Genomic DNA, 22,302 nt, shown 5'->3' with positions numbered 1-22,302 from the left:
CTTGTCCTGACCTGTAAAATTAATACTATACAAATCCTAACTCTTGCCCACAGTTTGGAAACTGGTCTACCCTCAATGATCCCCAAGTCTGTTTCTCACTCTCCCAGTTTGACTCCATGTGTACCTGCCCTCAGGCCTCCCCACCGGATGCCCTGCGTTGGATGCCGAAGCCCTGGGAGCGGGCAGGGCCACCCTCTCGTGAGGGTCCACCCCGGCGGGCAGAGGAGTCAGGGCCCCGTGGGGACAAGGATCCTGGGTTGCCCCCTCCCCGCTGAGGGAGCTGCCCCACCCCCCACCCCGGGGCCTGTACATAGATATAAATATATAAGGGGGAAGGGGGCGGGTGGGGAGGGGTTGTGGGGCTGGGGCCTCCCTCCCCTCCCCCCTCTTCCCCTGGGCCCCTATCCCTGGGGCCGTTTGTTTAAAAAAGAATAAAAGGATTTAAAAAAATATCCATGTCCAAGTTGTTCAGAAAAATTAATCTGAGAAGGGCAGATAATCCTCCTGAATGACAATCAGAAGGAAAAGAAACTGCTTCCCCAACTCCCATCTCCTTGGAAGAAGTTCACTAACTAGCTAGGTAGTTAGTGAGGTTAAAGGAGGTATGTGTGGGGGGGTCACATCAAGTAACATGAAGAAAGTAATGTAACACTGATCATATTATGTCACTGACAGACTGGAGGCGAATTAATTGTAGGGATAAAAACTGCCAAAGCCAGGAAAATCCGACTTTTATTTCTTAAATACTGTGGATGGGGGTGGGTGGGGAGAGGTCCCTGGGATATAAGATGGTGAGGGATGGCCATCAAGCAAGACCTAAGGGTCATCAGCAAAGGCCCTGTGGGCATTGGGGAAGCGCTGGGGGCTGTAGTTAGGGTCATCCTGCAGTCGTTTTTGGATGTCAGAACGGAGCTGGGGGAAAGAACAAATAGATTGAGAAAGGGTCCCTTAGGTGCCAATACCTCCTCTCCCTTAAATGGGTGTTCCACTAGGATGGTGACTCAAGTTACCCATCTATCTTACCCCATGCAGATTGTATATGACAATATTGCATACTCCCCTGCCCCCCACCTGATCTAATAATAATCTCTTCCATTTGAATTCCACCCTCTTCAAAATGAACCCACCTGCCCTACCTAGACTATTCCTTTTCAGCTCTAGTCAAGGGAAGGAATGTCCCTTAAGAAATTTTGCACTAAAGAATTGCTGCTGTTCTGTTTTGAGAGGATGCACCTGCTGCCTGTAGCTCTCCTGAACCTCTGGTGCCTCCAGGTCATGACTCAGGCTCTCCGAGCTAGTTAGAGGTCGGGCTCCAGCTGCCTTGGCTGCCCTGCTCACAGCCTCTGAAAGAAGCAGCTGAGGGCCCTCACCCTGCATCGTCTAAGGGGAGAAGAATGGCTTTCAGCGTCAGAACAGTTCTCCATCCCACAACAAACTTAACTAAATTTCCATACTAGCAGATTGCCCAGCACCAAGAAGGTGCTCAATAAATGCTTATCAATGAATTATATTGACTTAAGCTCAAAACTGCATTCACCAAAAAATGGGGTGAGGGTGAAGGGGAGGATGGGGTGGGAGGAAAAAAAGAGAAATTATGCAAAGGAATTGGTTGGCCTCATCACCCTCATACAGAAGTTGAAGTCTAAAGGGGCTTTGATACCAGCTTCCCAATGGAAAAGGAGTCAAAAACCTTGCGTCTCTTGGCAGGCATGCCACTGAGGTAGGCATCACTCAGGGGAGGCTGTGGTTTCACCTTTCTCTGGCTCTGGATATCCTGCTGGATAATTGGAACCCACTCCTGGGAAAGAGTCAAGGAATTAGGGGCTGTTCCACCCCATCACCTACACAACATTAAGCACTAGCACTTTGTTTTTGCAAGGCAATGGGGTTAAGTGACACACAGCTAGGCAATTGAGGCCAGATTTGAACTTGGGTCCTCCTGACTCCAGGGCTTGTGCTCTATCCACTGTGCCACCTAGCTGCCCCAACATTAAGCACTTGGAACATATCTCAAAGCCACTCCACACTTACTGGAGGAACAGCAGCGGCCCAGGGCTCTGTCTCGGCTGTAGTTCCATCCTGTTCCTCCTGAGAGGTACCCTCAGGAGCAGGAGGTGGTCCCCGGGACATGGCTTCCTCTGCAGTGGTGCCAGGGGCTGGGGAGGCATTCTCCCGCTGGGAGAAAGATAAATACTAATGTATCCTAGCAGCTTTCCTATTCTTCCTTTCCCCATCAATAGGTAGGTACCCAGTTTGCAAAAGAACTATTTCCAAGTACCTGGGGTTCAGGAGTTCTTTCTGCTCCTTGGATTTCCATTGGTTCCTCAAGAACTGGCTGTGAAATTTAGAGGTGAAGAGAGGTGATGAGTTTCAAAGATCCTCTCTGCTAAACTCAATATAACAAAACCTGTTACTATCTCCCCACTATGTGCCAACACAGTAATAAGCAATAAGACCTCACTACCCTCACCTGGGAAGGATCACCAGTTCTTCGAACATATCTCAAGACAGCTTCAGGCCCTACTGGCATGTGCTCCAGCACAACCTGCAGCCGAAGTCCCATCATGGTTGTCAGCCAACTCACCAAGGATGGGTTCACCCCTCCAGACATCCGCCGCTGGTAAAAATAAAAATTGGTCAACTCCCAAAATTTCTACCCAGCTTCTTGAGTAACTAGGCAGAGGAGGAAGGTGAGACAATGTATATTATGCCAGAGTCCCAGGGAAAGGGGAGACTAGGTAAAGGCCTAAAAAGGGTTGTGTCTTACAATTCTGCCATTGATGACATCAGTAAGTGCACTCTGCTGTCCCCCCAGGCAATGCAGGTTCAGGGCCAGACACTCAAACAGCCCCTGGTTACACAGTTCTAGCAGCCGAGCCCCAAACCCACCATCTGTAATGAAAGAAGAGAAGTTGTTACCTCATCACACCTAATCCACAATTCCTGGCTTCCACAAATCCCTGGCCCTAACCTGTGCAGTGCAGTACATGGGAAGCAATGCCATTGAATTGCTCCTGGAGAAACTCCAGGTTTGTCCTAGTGATGTCCACACCTGGTTGTACTTGCACAGAGGCCTGAGAAACAAAGACAAAAAAATTGAGGAGACAAGGTAACACTATCACTTAAGAGTGACCAGAGTAGGACTGGTTATTCCTGGATATAGAAAAGAATCCATCCCACAAAGTTCCCAAGGGATTGTATATCTTGTGAGTGTGAGTGAAGAGGGGGGAAGGAAAAGAAGTTTTTCTGAGGTATGTCACTGCCTCAGGCCCCCCTCCAAAGGCCAGAAAGAGGGGTAGTAGCTCAACGTGGGAGTTTATGTTTCACCACTCACAAAGCTCTCTCGAACATACTCCTCCAATCCTGTGATCAGTGTATGGGTTGCCATCTGTGGGAGAGACCAATACAAGGTCAGCAACCAGCCTCTGGAGAATGCTCTCCTTCCCACCACGCTCAGTAATTCTGGGGGTAGGGAATAGAGAGCCCTCAGCTAAACATTACAGTATGTCATGGAAATAGATCATAGATTTAAGACTGGAAAATGAGGTCTTAAGAATTCATCAAGTTCAACACATTCATCTTACAGATAAGAATACCAAGGCCCACAAAAGTTTTATGATTTGCATAGGTTCCTGCAGAACAAGAATTAAGTCTTTTGGGAAAAGAAGCTCTCCTCACTCGGATGTTGTGGGGTGTGGGCTCACGGCCTCCCAGGTAGTGCTGATGAAAGAAGCCCCGAAGCTGAGGCTGGAGTCGCTGGAGTGGCTGGAAGTGCCCATGGAGAAGCATTACTACATCTACCATGGAGAAGTTCTGGCACAGGAGGGACAGCAATGCACCAAAGAATCCTGGAAACATGAGGAAAAGAGAGAGATGAAAAGGTGGCCAAATGCCCCACAAAGCTGCACCAATCTAGGTACAGAAACTGGCTTACAGAGTTTATATGCTCAGATCCTCTACACATTTTCTTGGTTCTTTTGCTCATCTGGAAGCAGCCTTTGTCACCACACTGAGATGGACCAGTAACCCCACTTCCAGTAAAGACTTTCCCGTAAAGATAACACCTAGCTCACTATCAAAGGTCCCAGTAGTTTCTTTTCCCTCAAGGTTTCAGTGTTCCCTCTTCCCACTCACCAAGGGCTCCATCTGCCCCAGGTTCAAAAATGTTGCTTGAGCCACTAAGGCGCTGGATAAAGGCTGCAATGCTCTCACTGCTACCTGCCCTAGCTCCAAGTGAGCCTAGCAGGGAACTCAGGACACCCTGCACGACGGAGGTGAAGAATTCAGGAGGCAGGCTCTCAGGTCCCACTCCCCCTTGGCCTCGTGCCCCCAGCCCTGCTGGAGGGGACCCAGGTGGTGGGGGTGCCTGTTCTGGAGCAGGAGGAGGTGGTGGAGGTGGAGGGGGGGGGAGGTGGAGCAGTCTGTGTTGCCTGTAGAAAAGCAAAGGAATCAGTGGTAGGGAGTGACAAGAGACAAGAATGGATTAAACAAGTTAAAGAATGTAGCTTTAGGCCCCACCTCTGGAAGAGGAGTGAAGATGACACAACAGTCTAGAGAAATTGTGCCAATGGTACAAAGGAAGAGAATGAATTGTTAAATCCCAAACTATGGAACAAGTTTTAATAAGGCCCTAGAACTAAAAATCCCAAATACATTCTCTAATTATCCCCACAAAATACTAGACTTATAGTAAGTACTCAAGTTTTTGTTGATTAACTGGTATACTAACAGAAAGAAAAATTAGATACCTTCCTCTACCCCCTCAATGCCCCATGGGAGAGATCACAGTAATCAGACTTCCAGTGGATGGGATAGTGATTCTGAGATAGGCCTATTAAGAGGATGAGATGTCTCACCTGAAGAAAATCTGTCATGCCCTGGAGGAAGGCAGGGACACCTGGCATGGCCACAGTGATGGTGGGGGAACCTACACTGGCCCCTCCAACTCCTGGCCCTCCAGGCCCCAACAGATTCCCCAGAAGCTGAGAGAACTGAAGCTCAGTGGGAGGAGGTGGTGGTGGAGCCTGAGCTGGTCCTCCTGGGGCTGGCCCAGCAGTAGTGGCTGTGTTGGTGGTACCAGCACTTGCAGAAGCTGTAACTGGGGCAGAGGGTGGCGCCAGGCCTGAGGCCCCCTGAGCTATTAAGACAAAAAGGGAATAATTGGAGAGAGACAGTCAGCATGGAGACAAAGTGCCACCAATCCACCAGAAAGAGGCCCAAGAAACTAGGGAAGGTGGAAGAAGGGAAAACTGTAGAGAAAAAGATGACAAATGGAGAGAGAGAGAGAGAGAGAGAGAGAGAGAGAGAGAGAGAGAGAGAGAGAATGAACTTGGAGAAGTCAGAAAAGGAAATGGAGAAGTCCAGAAGGAACTTGAAGGTGGGGGAATGTTGGCAAAAGGGTTGAGATTAGAGATGAAAAGCATAATGACATGGTAGAAATAGGATTCAGGAGACCAGTCTTGACCTTGAACTCTTTGGGTCTCAGTTTCCTCATCTGTAAATGGAAAGCAGTGGCTAAATCCTCTCAACAACAACAAAAAAAAAACAACAACACCACAAAAAGCCTGCTACAATTTGCATTAATTTTGAAGCCATGGGAATGCCTTAAGAATGTAAAGTATGATTTTCTCCATAACATTATCTTTCACCATTGAAAAAAACAAATAGAAACAAAAGAAAAACATTCAATTTTTTTAATTATAATTTTTAGAATAAAGAAAAAACATTCTATCTTCCTTGTCCCCTGGACTTCTACATCTTAAGTTGGATTAAGAAAAATAAGGCTAGGTGGCGTAGTGGATAAAGCACCAGCCCTGGAGTCAGGAGTACCTGGGTTCAAATCCGGTCTCAGACACTTAATAATTACCTAGTTGTGTGGCCTTGGGCAAGCCACTTAACCCCATTTGCCTTACAAAAAGAAAAACCTAAAAAAAAAATAATAATAATAAGGACAGTTTAGGAAGAATCAAAAGATTAGAAAGGCAAAGGAAGATTTTTTTGAGAGAAGGGATGAGGGGAGGCTAGCTGGCACAGTGGATAGCACTGGCCCTGGAGTCAGGAGTACCTGGTTCAAATCTGGTCTCAGACACTTGATAATTACCTAGCTGTGTGGCCTTGGGCAAGCCACTTAACCCCGTTTGCCTTGCAAAAACCTTAAAAAAAAAAATTAAAAAAAAAAGTATAAGGGAAAAGATCTTACCCACAAGCACAGGTTGCATGAGAAGCTGTCCTACCAGTCCGCTCACCATCTGAGCCAGAGATGTATTTGGCCCCAAACCTGGACCCTGAAAAAAAAAGGGGGGGGGAGACTTGGGTCCTTGTTGTCTAGAGCACCTATATTCCTCTTACTCACATACACCCTCAAAACTCCCACTGTATTTCAGTACCCATCTTCACCCAGTTCCTTTCAAACTCACTCACCACAACTCCAGGTGCAGGTGGCCCACCAGGGTGGGGGGGCCGAGCCTGGGGAGGGGTAGGCCGAGCAATCACGACCCTTGTAGGAGCTGATGGAAAGCCTGGAACTTGCTGCCCTGGAGGTGCATATGGGAAAAAAAATCAAAAAAGTGAGGCCCTATTCCTTCCAATTTCCATCCTCCTGAAATGACCCAAACCTGGTAATTGGCAATTCAGTACTCTTCTTTCAGACCTTCCCCTTTCTAAGACTGGTTACCTGTAGCTGCAGAGGCAGCAGCTGCTGCCATGGCTTGTTGAGTGATTTGGTGAGCAACAGCTTGCATGAACTCAGGAGGCAGGGAGGGCAACTGAATATGAGTGGAACCTGGAAAGAAAGGGGACAAATTGAATACTGATTACCATATCCCTTTAATCTTCTAACTCTAATCCTATTTCCTTCTTCCCCTTCCCAAAACTTCCCTCACTCTTACCCAGTGCCTGGCCATGACCAGGAGGGCCTGAAGGACCAGTTGGGGCACTGGGAACACTACCTGTCTGTGAACTAGAATCTGGAAGAAAAAAATGGAAACATTAAGTCAAACACAGAGACAGGGTAAGGGACTTTTAATATCTCCTCCATTTTTTAGTCTTGGGCTTCAATCAGACAAACTTTGTAAAAATAAAAATAAATCATCAGCGCACTCTCCCCAACTCTACAGCAAACTTTTGTAATAAAATCCCTGTTACCAGTCTTTAGACTGAAAAAAATCTTAGATCTGAATGTCCTTCAATTGGGGAATGGCTTAACAAACTGTGGTAAATGTATGTCATGGAACACTACTGTTTTATTAGAAACCAGGAGAGATGGAAATTCAGGGAAGCATGGAAGGATTTGCATGAACTGATGCTGAGGGAGATGAGTAGAACCAGAAAAACATTGTACATCCTAACAGCAACATGGGGGTGATGATCAACGTTGATGAACCTGCTCATTCCATCAGTACAATAATCAAGCACAATTTTGGGCTATCTGTGATGGGGAATACCATCGGTATCCAGAGAAAGAATTGTGGAGTTTGAAGAAAGACCAAAGACTATTACCTTCAATTTAGAAAAAAAAAACCCATTATCTTATTATGTAATTTTGCTATCTCTTATACTATATTTTTCTTCCTTAAGGATATGATTTCTCTCATCACATTCAACTTAGATCAATGTATACCATCGAAAAAAATGTAAAGACTTACAGAATGCCTTCTACGGGGGTTGGGGAGAGGGAAGCAAGAATAGGAGAAAAAATTTTAAAACTCAAATAAAATCTTTCTTTAAAAAAAAAACTTAGATCAGTCCTGAATAAGAACATGTCATATGTTTACTAAGAAATAAAAAGAAACAAAAGTTCATGGTAACTAATATGGAAATTTGTAAAATATGATTATACATGGACAACCTCTATCAGATTACTCGCTGTCATGGGGAGAATGGTGGAAAGGTTTATCCTTCATTTTCTTTTTTTTCCCCCCAAGGCAATGGGGTTAAATGACTTGTCCAAGGCCACACAGCTAGGTAATTATTAAGTGTCTGAGGTCTGATTTGAACTCAAGTCCTCCTGATTCCAGGGCAGCTGCTCTATCCACTGCACCACCTAACTGCCCCTATCCTTCATTTTCAAAGACATCCATGACATCAGAGAGGTGATGTTATGACAAGCACACTAATTGGATTTGAATGAGGAGGTGCTGTGCTAAGTCACCAGGCTCACTTTCTCCTCCAGAGCCATCTGGTTCCAGTGGCCAGATACGAATCAGTATGACTGCAGACGGTCCTGGATGCAAGGCAATCAGAGTTAAGTGACTTGCCCAAGGTCACACAGCTAGTAAAAAATCAAGTGTCTGAGATGGGATTTGAATTCCCACCCTCCTGAATCAAAGGTCAGGGACCTCTGCACTGAGCCATCAAGCTGCCCCCAGAGTGGTACGAAAATGTGCATTTAAAAGTTTACAAAAAAAAAGAAAGATGAAAACTATCTTTGTATGTGATTAAAAAAATTAACCCCCAAAAAAGTTCATGATAGTCAGGACTAGAATCAATGATTACAGGCTCCTAATTCAAGGATCTTATGTAGCACCACACCACACAATGCTTCCTTGTTAAACTCAAATCACTCCTTCCTTCTGCAAATAACCCTGACTCTGAGATGCTTTGTCCTCTCTCCAAACCACTTCTCCCAGCTCACCCTGGATGTTCATGTGCATCATGACAACAGGTTCCACACTCTGGTGGGAAATCCTGATAACTCTAGGATGACCAGTCCCAGGAGGGGGTGCTGGGCCTGTGGGAGGAGTCCCATCAGCTGCTGCCTCTCCTGTGGTAGGGGATGGTGCTGGAGAGGAAGTCTGCCCAGGAGCAGTAGGTGGTACCTCTGAGCTAGGGGTTGGGGGTGGCCTGGTGCCATTCCCAGTCATGGTCACAGTTGTTCCCACATTGATCTAGTTGAGAAAAACAGAAAGAAAAACAAAACAAATTGGAGCCACAAACATAACTCCTCATCCATGTTATTCTCTTACTTTTTACTAGTTGTCTAGTTCTAACATCTCTTGTTTCATTCCAGTGTTCATTCCTCATTTCTCTGTTCAGAGCATTTTCTCAATTTCATTACCTCCTTTGAAATCACTCTCTAATAAACACCACTCTCTCATACTACAGAACTTCAGAGATCACTCCTTGGGGTTATACTATATCTATTCTTTACCCCAGACTTTTGCTGCACCAACCTGAATGGGGATAGCAGCCTGCTGCAGCACCATGGGAGCTGTGTAATGAGACATTGGCCGGACAACATGCAGGTGTCGAGGAGGAGCACAAGCCAAATTGCAGCGCAGGTCAGACAATGCCACAAAGGTGTTACCCAGTAATCTCAAGCTCTCTCCAACCAAATTGATCACTCGTTGATCTTCCTCACGCCCCTCAGTCTGGAGTCAGAAGCAGGGGAGAAAAAAATCAAAGAAAATATAAGACAAAAAGGAATTGAGATGATATCACCTTCAGTAGACAAAGAGTCAATCATATCCTTTAACCCAATATTTCCATTACTGGGAATATGCCTGATTATTTTTTAAAAGCATATTTATAGATTTTCTTAACAGGACTATACATACAGTAATTGCTAAACACAGAAGCAAATTTAAGATCTTACAGAGGAAGAGTTAAGGCACATAAAACAATTACAAAAAGCATTAGGAATACAAAAAATCTGGAAATAAGTTTTATAAAATAATATAAAATTTAATTATTTAGTATTGCAAAAAAATGAAAAAAATTATCACTAAAATAATGGATTTTGCAATAATTATAATCATATGAAGAAAGGTGCCCAAGAATGAGTAGCTAAAAAATTCTAATAGTGACTTAAAGGAAAAAAACTGAAAAAATGTTGTGAGACACAGGCGCTGAAATCAATTAAAATACAGCTAGTAAGTATAGTTAGCATGGATGTTATTATTAGATTTCTAATTAACCTTTTATAAATGAAAAATAAAGAGTTACAAGAAAGGCAATTCCATGTAATAGGAAAAGAGAAAAACAAGAATGTATCTCTACCTTTATTAAATTATTCAGACATGACTATGTAAAAACTAAACTTCTGCAAATTTAATTGCAGTAAAAAGAGCTAGCTGTTGGAAGGAATCTTTACGGCTATTTGTTTTGATATCATTTACCAAGAAAATGCCATCAACATCCAGAGAAAGAACTATGGAGGCTGCATGCAGACCAATTATTTTTTAATGTTATTATATTTTTTCCAATTAATTGCAAAGATAGTTTTCAACATTCACCTTTTTGGAAGTCTGAGTTCCACATTTTTCTTTTTTTTTTTTTTAAGGTTTTTGCAAGGTAAACGGGGTTAAGTGGCTTGCCCAAGGCCACACAGCTAGGTAATGATTAAGTGTGTGAGACTGGATTTGAACCCAGGTAATCCTGACTCCAGGGCCAGTGCTTTATCCACTAAGCCACCTAGCCACCCCATAGTTCCACATTTTTCTATCTCCCTCCTTTCCCTCCCTTTCCCCATAACAGTGAATAATTTTATATAGATTATATACATAAAAGCATGCTATTTTCATTTTAAAACTTTTTTAAAAAACTTTTTTTCTTTTTAGGGTTTTGTAAGGCAAATGGCGTTAAGTGACTTGCCCAAGGCCACAGCTAGGTAATTATTAAGCGTCTGAGGCCTGATTTGAACTCAGGTACTCCTGACTCCAGGGCCGGTGCTCTATCCACTGTTGTCACCTAGCCACCCCTAATCAAAGCATTCTTAAGGGTAGTGTAGGATAAATGCACCACCTAGTCACCCCCATTAAAAACTTTAAAAAAACACCTGTTATATTACATGTTCTTTCTTTCCCAGTTCTTTCCCTTTATTTTGGGCAAGGCTAATATGGAAATACATTTAACATGATGTAAGTGTATGACCCCCATATCAGATTACCTGTTGTCATGGGCGGGGGGGGGGGAGGGGAAGGAAGGGAGGGCAAAGAAAAATGTGGAACTCTAAATTTTACAAAACTGAAATGCTGAAACCTATCTTTACATGTAATTGGGAAAAAATTAAAATCAAAAAAGAAATTATTTGCCAATAAATTATCTATTTTTTCTAATTCAAATTTCATGTAAGAGTCTGCTTAAAGAAGAATATACCTATACCAATTACTGGGATAGGAAAATGGGGATGGAGAACAGAAGGAAAAAATGTTCAGAGTGCTGTATGTATGCTAAGGATGATTATTTGAACTACTTCAATGCCGTTTAGAGAAGGTTTGTTTGGAACTTTCTAATTCTATATTGCTATGAAGAGAAAATATTAAATGGACAATATGATGGCCACCACCTTGAGTGGGCTGATGGGATTTCAAAACCAGTTCCTCTTTTAAGTTTAATGAAGCCCCTAACTCACATTATTGTTGTAGTCTGTGGTAGCAGCAGATCCCAGTATTTCATGGTAACGCTGTAGAAAGGGCTGGAGTCGGTTCTCTACCCGTTGTAGCTCCTGAAGCACTTCAACATACTCCAAAGGGGATGGATGGCTATAAGAGATGATGGCAGGCATAAAGGATTTCACAGGTCTCCTAGGCCCCACTAGGCCCCTTTCTCTCCCTTACCCAGGTCATTATACTGTTCCTTGGTTTATCTATCAGAACCATCAGAGATAGAACTTTTCTTCCTAGTCAAAAACTTGGGGAAGATAAGACTTCATTATTGGATAGAGTAACTTCAGAGTTTGTTTAAGCCCACAAAACCAGCACTTCCACTGAACTAATCATAATTCTACTTCTTAGATTCATACCAACATATCTATTTACCTATCCTAGTCAAAAAGAATCCTATACTTTCTTGTCATTCAATAGGCAAAGTCCAGACCCTAGTCAATCTCCCCTTCTCAATAATGCCTTGTTCCAACTTACTCACCTCCTTCCCATCCTCTAACCTCATTTCCCCTGCCATTCAAAATCACTCACTTGGGAGCTGGGGCTGGGCCAGGAGGAGAGGACTCGGGACTTCGGGGCTGGGTACTTTCCTCTGGATCTCCAGCTTCCATGGGTTCTCGGGAGGGAGCTTCACCCTCAGATGGTTCAGGAGTCTCTGAGCTTAAGGATGATGACTCCGAAGCAGAAGGTGGTGGTGGCTGTTGCTGCTGATGCTGCACTCCATTGGCTCGGCCCTACACATCAAGAGTGAGAAAAGTTACTGAGAGAAGATGTAGTTAAAGATAAAGTTAGGTTATACAATTCAAAAGACTGAATTTCAATGTTTAAGTTTCCTGAATCTATCAGCAACAGAAAAAGGAAGGAGGTAGAAAACTATTTCCCAACTCCAACGAGGACAGAGTTCAAGATAACTAACTGGCTCACACTATCATAGTAGCAACTCAGGAGAGACCAAATAAAATTTTCCAGTAAGCACTGTCTGAAGCACTGGAGTGAGAGTACTTAAAGGAAAAAAAAAAAGACTGTGGGACATTTTTTTGCCCTAGGAAGGAAAAAGACTTTAAAAACAATAAAAGTTATTCTTTCTGTGAAAGGAGTGACAAAACTGAGTGACATAACCTAGGTAGAATATGAATAAAACAACATTTTTCAAGTCCTTGACCTTTCTACAAAGTCTCAGAGGAAAATAGAGAAAACTGAAGTGGGAGCAAGGATGTAGACACAGAAACTTAATACAGCCACATCATCAGCCAAATCCTGAGGAAATGTAGCTCAACAATAACTATGCATCAGCCTTTCCCCATATACCTCCAAACGGGATAGCACAGCTTGTATATCTCTCAGCATGTGCTGGGCCATAACCAGTCGAACACGAGGCTCACTCTGGAAATAAAAAATCAAGCATAGAAAAGCAAAAGGTCAAAACATGAGTAAAGACATTAGCCCCATAATCCTACCCAAATCAGGCCTCTGCTTTCTCACAGAATCTGTAGTTGGAAGGAACCTCAGAGACCAGATAGATCAACCCATACCTGAAAAAAGAATCCATTCTACAACATACCCAGCAACTGGTCATCCAGCCTCTCCTCAAAGACCTGTAGTGAAAGGGAACTCACTGCCTTCCAAGGCAGCCCATTCCACATTTGGATTGAAATCTAATTATTGGTTAGTTTTTCTTTAGAACAAATCTAAATCTGCCTCTTCACAACTTCAACCCATTATTTCTAGTTCTGCTCTCTAGGGCTAGGCAGGAAAAGTCTTATCACTCCCTCACATGACAACCCATCAAGTACTTGAAGACAACCATCATGTCTTCCCTATAGCTTTTCTTTTCTAGGCTAAACATCCCCAGTTCCTTCAACCAATCATCATATGACATGATGTTGAGACCCTTCACCATCACAGTTAACTTCCTCTGGATGCTCTTCAACTTATCAATGTCCATCCTAAAACGTGGTATACCAGACACATCCTAACAGATGTCGTCTCTGAATTGAGTATAAAATTCCACTATACTCACACTACATGTTGCATATAAATCCCCATCTCAAGTTCCTTCCCTCCCAAATACCCTGCCCTGATGTTCCCAGCCCCTGGATACCTGGATTGGCGCCTGTTCCATGTTTATATGAACATCCACAGCAGAGCCGTCGCTCTGGGGGGAAGGGGGGAGGGAGGGAGGGAGGGAGGGGAGGGAGGGGAGGGGCAGGAAGGGGGAAGAGAGGATGCTGTGACAACTATGTTCTAGGACTACTCAGGTATCCATGCCCCCACCCCCACCTCTTTCCCTCCAGCCTCACTCCCAAGAAAGAGACAGTTATCAGACCCTCCAGATCCCCACCTTCCAACCCAAAGACCCAAGTATCTGGCCTTCCATTTTTTTCCCACCCAGTCACTTCTATCAACCTCCCTCCCCCTTCCTGTCTGCTTCCCCCTCCCCTGCCCACAAAGGCACAGCTTTGCCCTCCAGCTTACAGGAAGATTGAAGGTCCCAACCATGACATAACTGTTAGCATTCCTGTCGTGGACAGGTGCACCAGGACCTCGAGGACCAGATGGGGGCCCCCCACCATGAGTGGCTGAGGGAGATCCTGCCCCTGAGGCAATCCCAGAGGATGGAGGCTGGGTCTGTGGAGGGGCCCGCTCCACTAGGTGGATCACCTTTCCCCCAACATCTATAGGAAAGGAGAAAAGAGAAGAGAGGAGTATGGGAAAACAATCAGCCAAGTATCTCAACCCCCCTCCCTAGTCAATAATATTCCTAAAGTTCCATCTAGACCCTCACTGTATTCCTGTAGCTTCTTCTCATCCTGTAGAACTCGCCCCTGATATATGAGTCGTTGTTTCTCAGAAGGAATGCTGACAGAGGCAGCAATATGCTCCTTAAATTCCTTCACTGTCACCTATAGAGATAAAAAGGAACAGGAAGAAAGATCAGGGAATATCTAAATGCAGAACATCAGGCAATTAGTGAGGGGGGGTGAGTCATATAACACTTATAAAAATCACTGCCCGTTTTACTTCATTTATGAAGTATTTACTGACTGCAAAGTCTTATGCTAAGAAATACTTGATAGAAAAGAGCAATTTTTTTAAAATTGTCATTTATTATCTACTTCAGACATTTTCTTTAATTTTGAATTTCAAATTCTCTCCCTCCTTCTCACATCCCCAGAGAAGGTAAGCAATATGATATCAATCATATATGTGAAATTACAGCATTGTTTTAACTGGAAACTACATGGTAGATCCAGGAAAAATTAAGATATAAGAATCGATTTCTAGCAAACTCTATCCATTTTCTCCCTTCTCTTTGGTTCCATGTCTGGAGTTACAGGTAGGGGGATCCTTAAATAGGAATGACTAATGAGGGAATATCTTGGGAGGCAAAAGGAACTGTATAATCAGGTACAGGGTCCCAAAAGTGGGTTTAGTTTATCACACTAGATTAGTGACTCATGCATGCCCTGAGAAATAGGCTTTTTGTATATTTATCTATATACTTATACACACATATACTCACAAATATATATATATATATATGCCCAAATACATTCTCTTACATTGCTGTATTTGCAAGAAGTAACCAACTCTTATATAGCATTTTACAGTTTTTCAAAAGCTGTAAATATTTACAATACTAAAGTTAAATACTATAAATAAAATATCATAAATCTGTCATCTCTGTTTCACCCATATGGAAACAGAGCTTAAAAAAGTTTGGGGATTTTACTCAAGATCATTCAGCTAGTACTGGAGCCAGGAATCAAATCCACATCTTTCCTATCTCAAATGTACCAGTATTTCTACAATACTGATCAACTAAGACCAGATTTATGGTGATCTCCACCTAATATTTTATCCTTGTTCCAGATATGAAGGAATGATTTGAAATGATGAAGCGAAACATGTTTTTTCTTCCATGAGATTTCAAACATATTCCCCAAACAACTCACTTCTAGGTTCTTCAAATTCACGCACATGGTACTTTATAGATATAAATCACAACTACTCTAATACTAATTTAATAAACCACTGTAACCAAAAATATTATTTCCTGTAGGCCCAATGCTGGGATGAGCAACCTCTTCTGAATAAGGTATTTATCAACTGACAAATATTTAATACATTGTTTCCATAATCAAAGCCTTTCCAGTTCAGTGACACTCGAAAGCCTAGTAGCTTTGTTGGCCTTGCTTTAGAAAACCAAACTACAATGAGCCAGCAATGTTAGGGAAAGAAACATTGGGACGGCTAGATGGCGCAGTGGATAAAGCACAGGCCCTGGAGTCAAGATTACCTGGGTTCAAATCTGGCCTCAGACACTTAATAATTACCTAGCTGTGTGGCCTTGGGCAAGCCACTTAACCCCATCTGCCTTGCCAAAACAGAAGAAAGAAAAAGAAACATTCCCTAATTACCATCATATTTTCTCAAGTCTACTTTCGGTTTCTGCCTCTGTGCTTACATATCCTTTCTCATTACAGGTGCAATCTCTTCAAGGACAGGAAATACAAATTTTTTTTGCCTCTAGGATCCTAAGAGTATATCTGATAGAAGCAAAGAGAACGTACTCATAGGAAATATCTTCTCTTGACCCAAACAATAATCAGAATACTTGATGAGATAGTTTTATCCACAAAAGGAAGAGAAGTGGATGACCTCTAAACCCACTTCTAAATCTAAGTAATGTTCAACAGACATAATACAAATACAAGACAGATTATCCTTGCTCCAGGATAACAGAATCCCCAAGACCTCTGAACCCTCAGCTCTCACCTCAGCCCCCACAGTGAAGGTTCTAGTCTGGGAATCCAAGGTCTTCACCAGTACCTCCAAGCTGGCAGGTTCCTCCATAGCACTGCTGCCACTGTCACTGGGTTCCATGACCTACACGCTGTGAGAAAGGAGAGTGGAAGACTAAGTAATTATCACAGAGCCTAGCTAAATTTCTAATCCAAGTGCCAAACCAAACTCTGCCACAGTTCCCTAAGAATTTCACCCATCCCCCCCCACAGTCAAGCACACACATACATCTTGCTTCTAAGGCTGGGTGGGGGGAGGGGAGAAGAAAAAAGGAGTAGAAATTTAGACAACTGGGAGGTTTTGAAATAACGTCTATAATTGACATCAAGGCAGCATCTGTCGGGACAGAAATCATGACCCAAAGTTTGACACGGAAGGGAAAAGGGATGGGGGAGGGGTGTGGGGCAAAGGCCTGAATAAGATTGGGATGAGCCCCTTCTGTCAAGAAGGGGAGAAGGGACCGGGTAGGCATGCGCCACGCACGCGCACCACGCTACGCCCACCGCGATTGGAAGCCCTCCAACCTCCCGATGTCGCGATAGAGCAGACAATCGGGACAATGACGGAAGGAAAAGGGAGGCCCAGTCTAACTGAATGTCATTCCCTACCATCGCTGGCACAGTGAGAACCACGCACAAACACAAAGACGCATACGTACATCTATATACATACATACACACACACAAAACATAGATACACACTAGCTGATACACACACACCTGCCCCGCGGCTCCGCCCCCGCCTCCCGGCGGCAACGCCACTTCCGGTCCTGCCCCCAAGTTTCCGCTACGAACACTTCCTGTTCCCCGATAGAAACTGTGGGGGAGGGTCGCGATACGGTACTTCCGGTTTCCCCGGTCCCCAAAATTTCCTTCTGTGGGGTACGAGGAGGAAAAGGGGTGGCTCCAGGTTCCGCGGAGCCCCTAAGAGAAAACGAATCGGGGCCCGGCCTAGGTGGGAGGGAGCCGAGCGCCCAGAGGAGCCACCGTCGCCGCCTCCCGGGGGACCTTACTGCGCTTGCGCGACCCACACTGCGCCTGCGTACGTGATTGAGGACCCGCCCCACTGATTGAGTTTACCAGTTTACGGGGCGCGCCTGCGCCACAGCGCGAGGAGGGCGGGGAAATCGCGTTGCGGATGACTACAGCAAATGCCTGAAAGTAATTTTCCTTCTGGGGCTTTCTGCCTACTACGCAAAAGGCCTGTCCGCTACTGAACGAGTCACTGTGCTTTTGGCAGGCGGCTGCTGCTCTAAAATATGTGAGGAAATTCGTAATTGACAGGGTCTGTTGGCCGGCAATATTTTAGATACCTAAAATAATCCCACTTCCTTTCCTGCTTAGGTAACCTTCCCACCAGACAGGAGCGGTGAATATTGGTCTGCCCACCATGTTGACTCCGGAGGAACGGATCAGTGGCCATATTTCTTTTGGGCAACGTGAAGTTTTTCCGGGGTGAAATAGATCCGTGGATGGCCTTGGCTTTTTTTCTCCTCCTTTAATGTCACGAGGATAGTAAAACCGCTGGTTAATAGCTCTCTTGAAGGACTCTCCCTTAAATTGTGGGGCAGGGTAAGAGGAAAAGAGGCACCATATTTTCTGAGGGCGGAGGTTGCTTCCATTTTGTTACTCTTGATTAGAGATTAGTGGAAGAGGGGAAATGGATGGTGGTAATTGGCAGCCAGAGAACCCACAGATAGGGAATGGGCGACCCAGAGGAAGTCTGATCCATAAATTGGGGTGACAAGGCGAGACAGTAGTGCTAAGTATGGCGTTTGAATCCCCCCTAGAGTCAGGAGGGTCACAATTTCACAACTAAAAGGGATTTAAGAGACATTATTCAGGGGCAGCTAGTTGGTGCAGTAGATAAAAGCACCGCCCTTAACTCAGGAGGATCTGAATTCAAATTTAGACTCAGATACTTAGTAATTACCTACCTTGGTGACCTTGGGAAAGTCACTTAACTTCATTGCCTTGCAAACAAAAAAAATGATACCTTATTCCAATCCCTACTTCAACAAAAGCTCAAGCCCAACTAAAAGGTCATCAAAACTCTTCTGAAGACTTGTATGAGAGAAAACTATTACTCTTTAAGTGCCCATTCTGCCTTTAGATAGTTTTCATGGTTGATTATTTTTCTTATATTGGATCTTCAGGTTCACTAAAGACAAAATTGATTTATCCAGTGTAATTTCATTGGCCTACTTAAATTCAATCAATTAGATCTTAGATTTTTTTCCCCTATACAAGCTTTTCATAGGCTGCATTAAGGAGTATGTTGTCTAGAATGTGAAAATCAACGTTGGTCAGATCACATCTGGAGTACTAGGTTCACTTCAAGGTACCACATTTAAAAAAACAAAACAAAACCCAGTGAAGAATTGGAGGGCATCCAAAGGAGGCCACAAGGATAGTGATGGCCTTGGAGCAATTTTACACATACATATATACAGTTATACACATACATTTGTTCAGTTGTGTCCCAACTCTTCCTGACCCCATTTGGGTTTTCTTGGCAGATACTGCTGGAGTGATATGCAATTTCCTTCTCCAGCTCATTTTATAGTTAAGGAAACAGGTTTTCCCAGTGACTTAAGCGACTGACTCAGGGTCACTGAACCAGTAAGTATCTGAGGTCACATTTGAACTTAGGTCTTAACTGATTCTAGGCCCAGCACTCTATCTACTGGGCCACACTGCTGTCTCAAACATATTTGTGTGTGTGTGTGACAAAAAAAAGGAACAGAATATTTGTTAACTGGAAAATCTGAAAACATTTCCTAGAGTAATCATACCATTTCTCCTTAGCCTCAGCTGGCAGTACTTTCTTCCTAACAGAACCTTCCACAAGCGGAAGGGAATACTATATCTTTAGCTTGGGGGGTGGGGGGTTCTTCTCACTGGAGTTAATCAAACAAACACTAGCTGGCTTTATGATCCTAAAATGGAAATTTATTTTTGGTCATTTTTTTTTTTTTTTTTAGTTTTTGCAAGGCAATATGGTTAAGTGGCTTGCCCTAGGCCATACAGCTAGGTAATTAAGTGTCTGAGGCTAGATTTGAACTCAGGTACACCTGACTCCAGGGCTGGTGCTCTATCCACTGCACCACCTAGCTGCCCCTAGGAAATTTATTTTTGAACATTTAAGATTATGAAAATCTTAAATATGCTTCTCAAAACTTTCTCACTTTCTGGGCCTCTTCATCCTCTTAAGGCCACCTTCAAGTGACATCTCCCAAGTAGTGGTGGCCTTTTAACTGCTCTTTTCCCCACCCTGCTGATATTTTCTCTAACCCTGCTATTGTGCAGTGAGGTATGTGTTGTTTGCATCTCTCATACCTTGTTGCTCTTTGTACTCTAGTTAATGTATGTTTTGTGCACTTTGAGATTGTAAATTCAGTGAGGATAGATAGCAGGAGATAAATTGGCTTAAAGGAAATGCTGGATTGAAGAGCCAGAAGACTTGGATTGTTTGCCAACTCTGCTGCTTAGTAGCAGTGTGACCTTGGATAAATCACTCCCCCTTTAGGACCTCAGTTTGCTTATTTGTTAAAAATGCATGACTTGAACTAGGTGATTTTTTAGATTCCCTTGAAATCTAATATTATTTATCTTTCTCTGTGTCCAACACAGTGGTCTGTATATAATATAGTGGGGGGGGGTGTTTTGCAGGAATGTTTGTCTTAATTAGATAATAAGCTCTTTGAGGACAGAGCTTCTGTCTCTCACCTTCACCCCACACAGTACTATGTATATAGTATACAAAAAACACTGGCAGTAAATGAATTTATTTTGGGGAGCTGGGTTATATAGCCCTCCAGTTAAAAAAAGTTGCACCTTTCCCATCACCTAGCCAGGTCTAAGCTCTCAACTATGCTGCTGGCTTATAATGTGAGGAGGGGGGAGGAATGCCCAGAACATTGTCAACAATGCAGAGCTGAGTTGGAAAACAAGGCTAGAGTTACTCATTAGCAGGTCCAGGGGGTCAAGGGTTGAGGAAAGGGGACCAAAAGCTGCAGTGGACAGAACTTGCAGAAGAGAGTGCTTTCAGCTGTCACCCTTGTACTATATTGTCTCTGAGGATGTTCCACCAAATTTGGGCAGCTTTCCTCTTCCTCTATGGAATTCTCTATGACTCCATTTACCAGTGTTCTGAGCCTGACCAATTAAATCCTCTGGGAGTAAATGGAAAAGAGGTATGGACGAAGGGAGGAGGGGTAGGGGAAAATAACAGGAGGGAATTAAAGGTAGTTTGTAGAAGAGATTTTTAAGACCTTAAGGTAGGGAACTTGAGGGATATCTGTAGGTACAAGACGAAATGGGGATAGTGATGACAAGGAAAGGAGCTAAAAGGGCCATTAGAGTTGTAAGCCTAAAGGACTTGACAAATGAAAGAGGTATAGGAGTGATCTGGGACAAATGCAATGGAGGATCACTCCTAGTTCCAGAATCATTGAGGGATCAGGTTATGGGAAGGGTAACATCAACTAGAAATTACCTGCAAAGGGAGGGTTTCTGACTGATTCCATCCCTTCCTTCCCCTGTCTTGCTCATCCAGTTCCCTCGACTCTACCTGGGTCAATGGTACTTCATTGCGGGTGCAGCTGCTACCCAGGATGAGTTGTCGATCTTTGTCCCAGTGGATAACATTCTCTTCAACATGGCTGTCAGCCATGTTCCCCAAAAACTCCAACTACGGGCCACCATCAGAATGTAAGTTGTGGGGAAGGGCATCCCATCATTTCCATTATTTCAAGACAGAAATTCTTGAAGTCAAAGTCTGAACTAAGGTTAGGTTTCTAATTGTGCCATTTTCATCAGCTTTAATGTAGTGACCTTTCCCTATTTGGATAATTGGTATTCCATCAAAGGCCTTCATTAATCAGCCACCTAGTATCTTGAACTCTTTTGGTTAGCTGACTAGTCATTAATTCATCCCTGTGTAGTATCCTGGTTAATAGATACAAAATCTGTTAACCCTGTTGTCTTTGCTCAGACAAAGAAAATAGGCTCTTTGTTGAATGGGTTAGATTAAATGGAAGAGAGAACTGGTGAAAGGGTATATCTGTTTCTGGGAAGAGTCACTCATCCCTCCACTCTACTCCAAACTTCCTAGGAAAAATGGGCACTGTGTTCCCAGAGAATGGACTTACCACCTGATTGAAGGGAGCACAGATCTGAAGACTGAAGGTTGGTTACCAATTCTTCAAATCTTTCCTTTGTGTCCTCCAATTCCCTCCCTCCCTTTCCCCCTATAATCTCCCACTCCAATCTTTGTCCCTTATTCCACAACAGGTCGCCCTGATATGAAGACTGAACTCTTTTCCAGCTCTTGCCCAGATGGGATCATGTTGAGAGAGACAGGACAAGGTTACCAGCGCTTCCTCCTCTACAGTGAGTGCCCATGCAAAGTAGGAAGTAGAAATTCTAAAAGAAGGTGAAGGAAACTTTACTCTCCCACACTCTTCCCTGGAAAAAGCATGGTGATATCACCAGAGGGAGTGGTGCTGTAGAGGTCTATGATGTCATTCCCAGAGGTCTGGGTTCTGGGAGTAAGAGGATGGGAGTGTGTTTGAGAGAAATCAGTGTTGTTCCTTTGCTCCCTCTTCAGACAGATCCCCACAACCTCCTGAAGAATGTGTGAATGAATTTCGGTCTCTGACCTTTTGCTTGGACTCAAAAGCTTTCCTGAGGACCCCCAGGGAGTTAGGTGAGACCTGAGATATCAACAAAGAGGGGTGGATTCTTCAAAGGGAAAGAAAGAGTAGGGAGTTAGATAGTAGATCTTGGGGGAGAGGATGAGACACCCCCCCCCCAGTAGGGGTAGCCAGATCAAGGTAGGATTCTGCCTCCTAGAATGGGTCATTTCAGAAATATCAGTTGATATGGTTGGTGGTATATAAAACAGAAGAATGCCTCAGAAATTTTTTTGAGGAAGGAGTCATATGCTTCCAAGTTTTTCTTACTGTTCTCCCTTTTTCTTTCATTCTCTCCTGTCCCACTCCTCTCTTTCTCTTCTCTCCAGAGGCCTGTGAATTGTCCAGTGACTGACCTGTAACCTCTAGGGAGCTGGAGACCTCTTGTTCCCTTCAAAAACAATAAAGATGATTTTCTGA

At 43.8% G+C, this 22,302-nt stretch overlaps 3 protein-coding genes across 11 annotated transcripts in view; 2 read left to right on the top strand and 1 right to left on the bottom strand.

The window, feature by feature from the left end:
* Positions 1-1,505, top strand: part of PRRC2A (proline rich coiled-coil 2A) — a 16,844-nt gene extending 15,339 nt beyond the window's left edge. For 3 of the 5 annotated variants that reach the window (XM_074236715.1, XM_074236713.1, XM_074236714.1), the window contains exon 31: positions 54-1,505. In XM_074236715.1, the coding sequence (XP_074092816.1) occupies positions 54-275 (222 nt within the window). In that variant the 3' untranslated portion in view covers positions 276-1,505. The remainder of the gene's footprint in view (positions 1-53) is intronic. The other 2 variants (XM_074236717.1, XM_074236716.1) reach the window with 2 other exon arrangements.
* Positions 715-17,223, bottom strand: BAG6 (BAG cochaperone 6). The gene is given in 27 exon segments (XM_074236718.1): positions 715-912; positions 1,234-1,380; positions 1,691-1,798; positions 2,032-2,175; positions 2,279-2,335; positions 2,471-2,617; positions 2,768-2,892; positions 2,972-3,074; positions 3,335-3,388; positions 3,679-3,848; positions 4,135-4,408; positions 4,410-4,430; positions 4,857-5,137; positions 6,200-6,284; positions 6,421-6,533; positions 6,674-6,781; positions 6,888-6,965; positions 8,633-8,885; positions 9,171-9,368; positions 11,351-11,480; positions 11,913-12,115; positions 12,690-12,764; positions 13,483-13,536; positions 13,857-14,056; positions 14,167-14,284; positions 16,161-16,278; positions 16,907-17,223. Coding segments are annotated over 26 exon segments (3,450 nt in total). The 5' UTR covers positions 16,269-16,278; positions 16,907-17,223; the 3' UTR covers positions 715-816.
* APOM (apolipoprotein M) lies at positions 17,051-22,302 on the top strand. Of its 5 annotated transcripts, XM_074236721.1 has the most exons (7): positions 17,360-17,447; positions 17,531-17,758; positions 20,745-20,899; positions 21,303-21,376; positions 21,482-21,580; positions 21,798-21,896; positions 22,212-22,302. In XM_074236721.1, the coding sequence occupies exons 3-7, from the start codon at positions 20,847-20,849 to the stop codon at positions 22,235-22,237; spliced, it is 351 nt and encodes a 116-aa protein (XP_074092822.1). In that variant the 5' UTR covers positions 17,360-17,447; positions 17,531-17,758; positions 20,745-20,846; the 3' UTR covers positions 22,238-22,302. The 5 variants fall into 5 exon arrangements, with proteins under 5 accessions (XP_074092824.1, XP_074092822.1, XP_074092823.1 ...); XM_074236723.1 differs by lacking the exons at positions 17,360-17,447; positions 17,531-17,758 and adding an exon at positions 17,051-17,347; XM_074236722.1 differs by lacking the exon at positions 17,531-17,758 and having other exon boundaries at positions 17,363-17,447.

This window comes from Macrotis lagotis, chromosome 5, assembly GCF_037893015.1.
Source record: "Macrotis lagotis isolate mMagLag1 chromosome 5, bilby.v1.9.chrom.fasta, whole genome shotgun sequence".
Classification (NCBI taxonomy): Eukaryota; Metazoa; Chordata; class Mammalia; order Peramelemorphia; family Peramelidae; genus Macrotis; species Macrotis lagotis.
This window is presented reverse-complemented; position numbering and strand designations above follow the sequence as displayed.

Bases quoted from the DNA above. Each gene is read 5' to 3' on its own strand.
- APOM (XM_074236724.1), top strand. From the start codon at position 20,269: ATGTTCCACCAAATTTGGGCAGCTTTCCTCTTCCTCTATGGAATTCTC. The intron at 20,900-21,302 runs GTAAGTTGTGGG...CAAACTTCCTAG, and splicing joins CTACGGGCCACCATCAGAAT to GAAAAATGGGCACTGTGTTC. The intron at 21,581-21,797 runs GTGAGTGCCCAT...CTCCCTCTTCAG, and splicing joins CCAGCGCTTCCTCCTCTACA to ACAGATCCCCACAACCTCCT.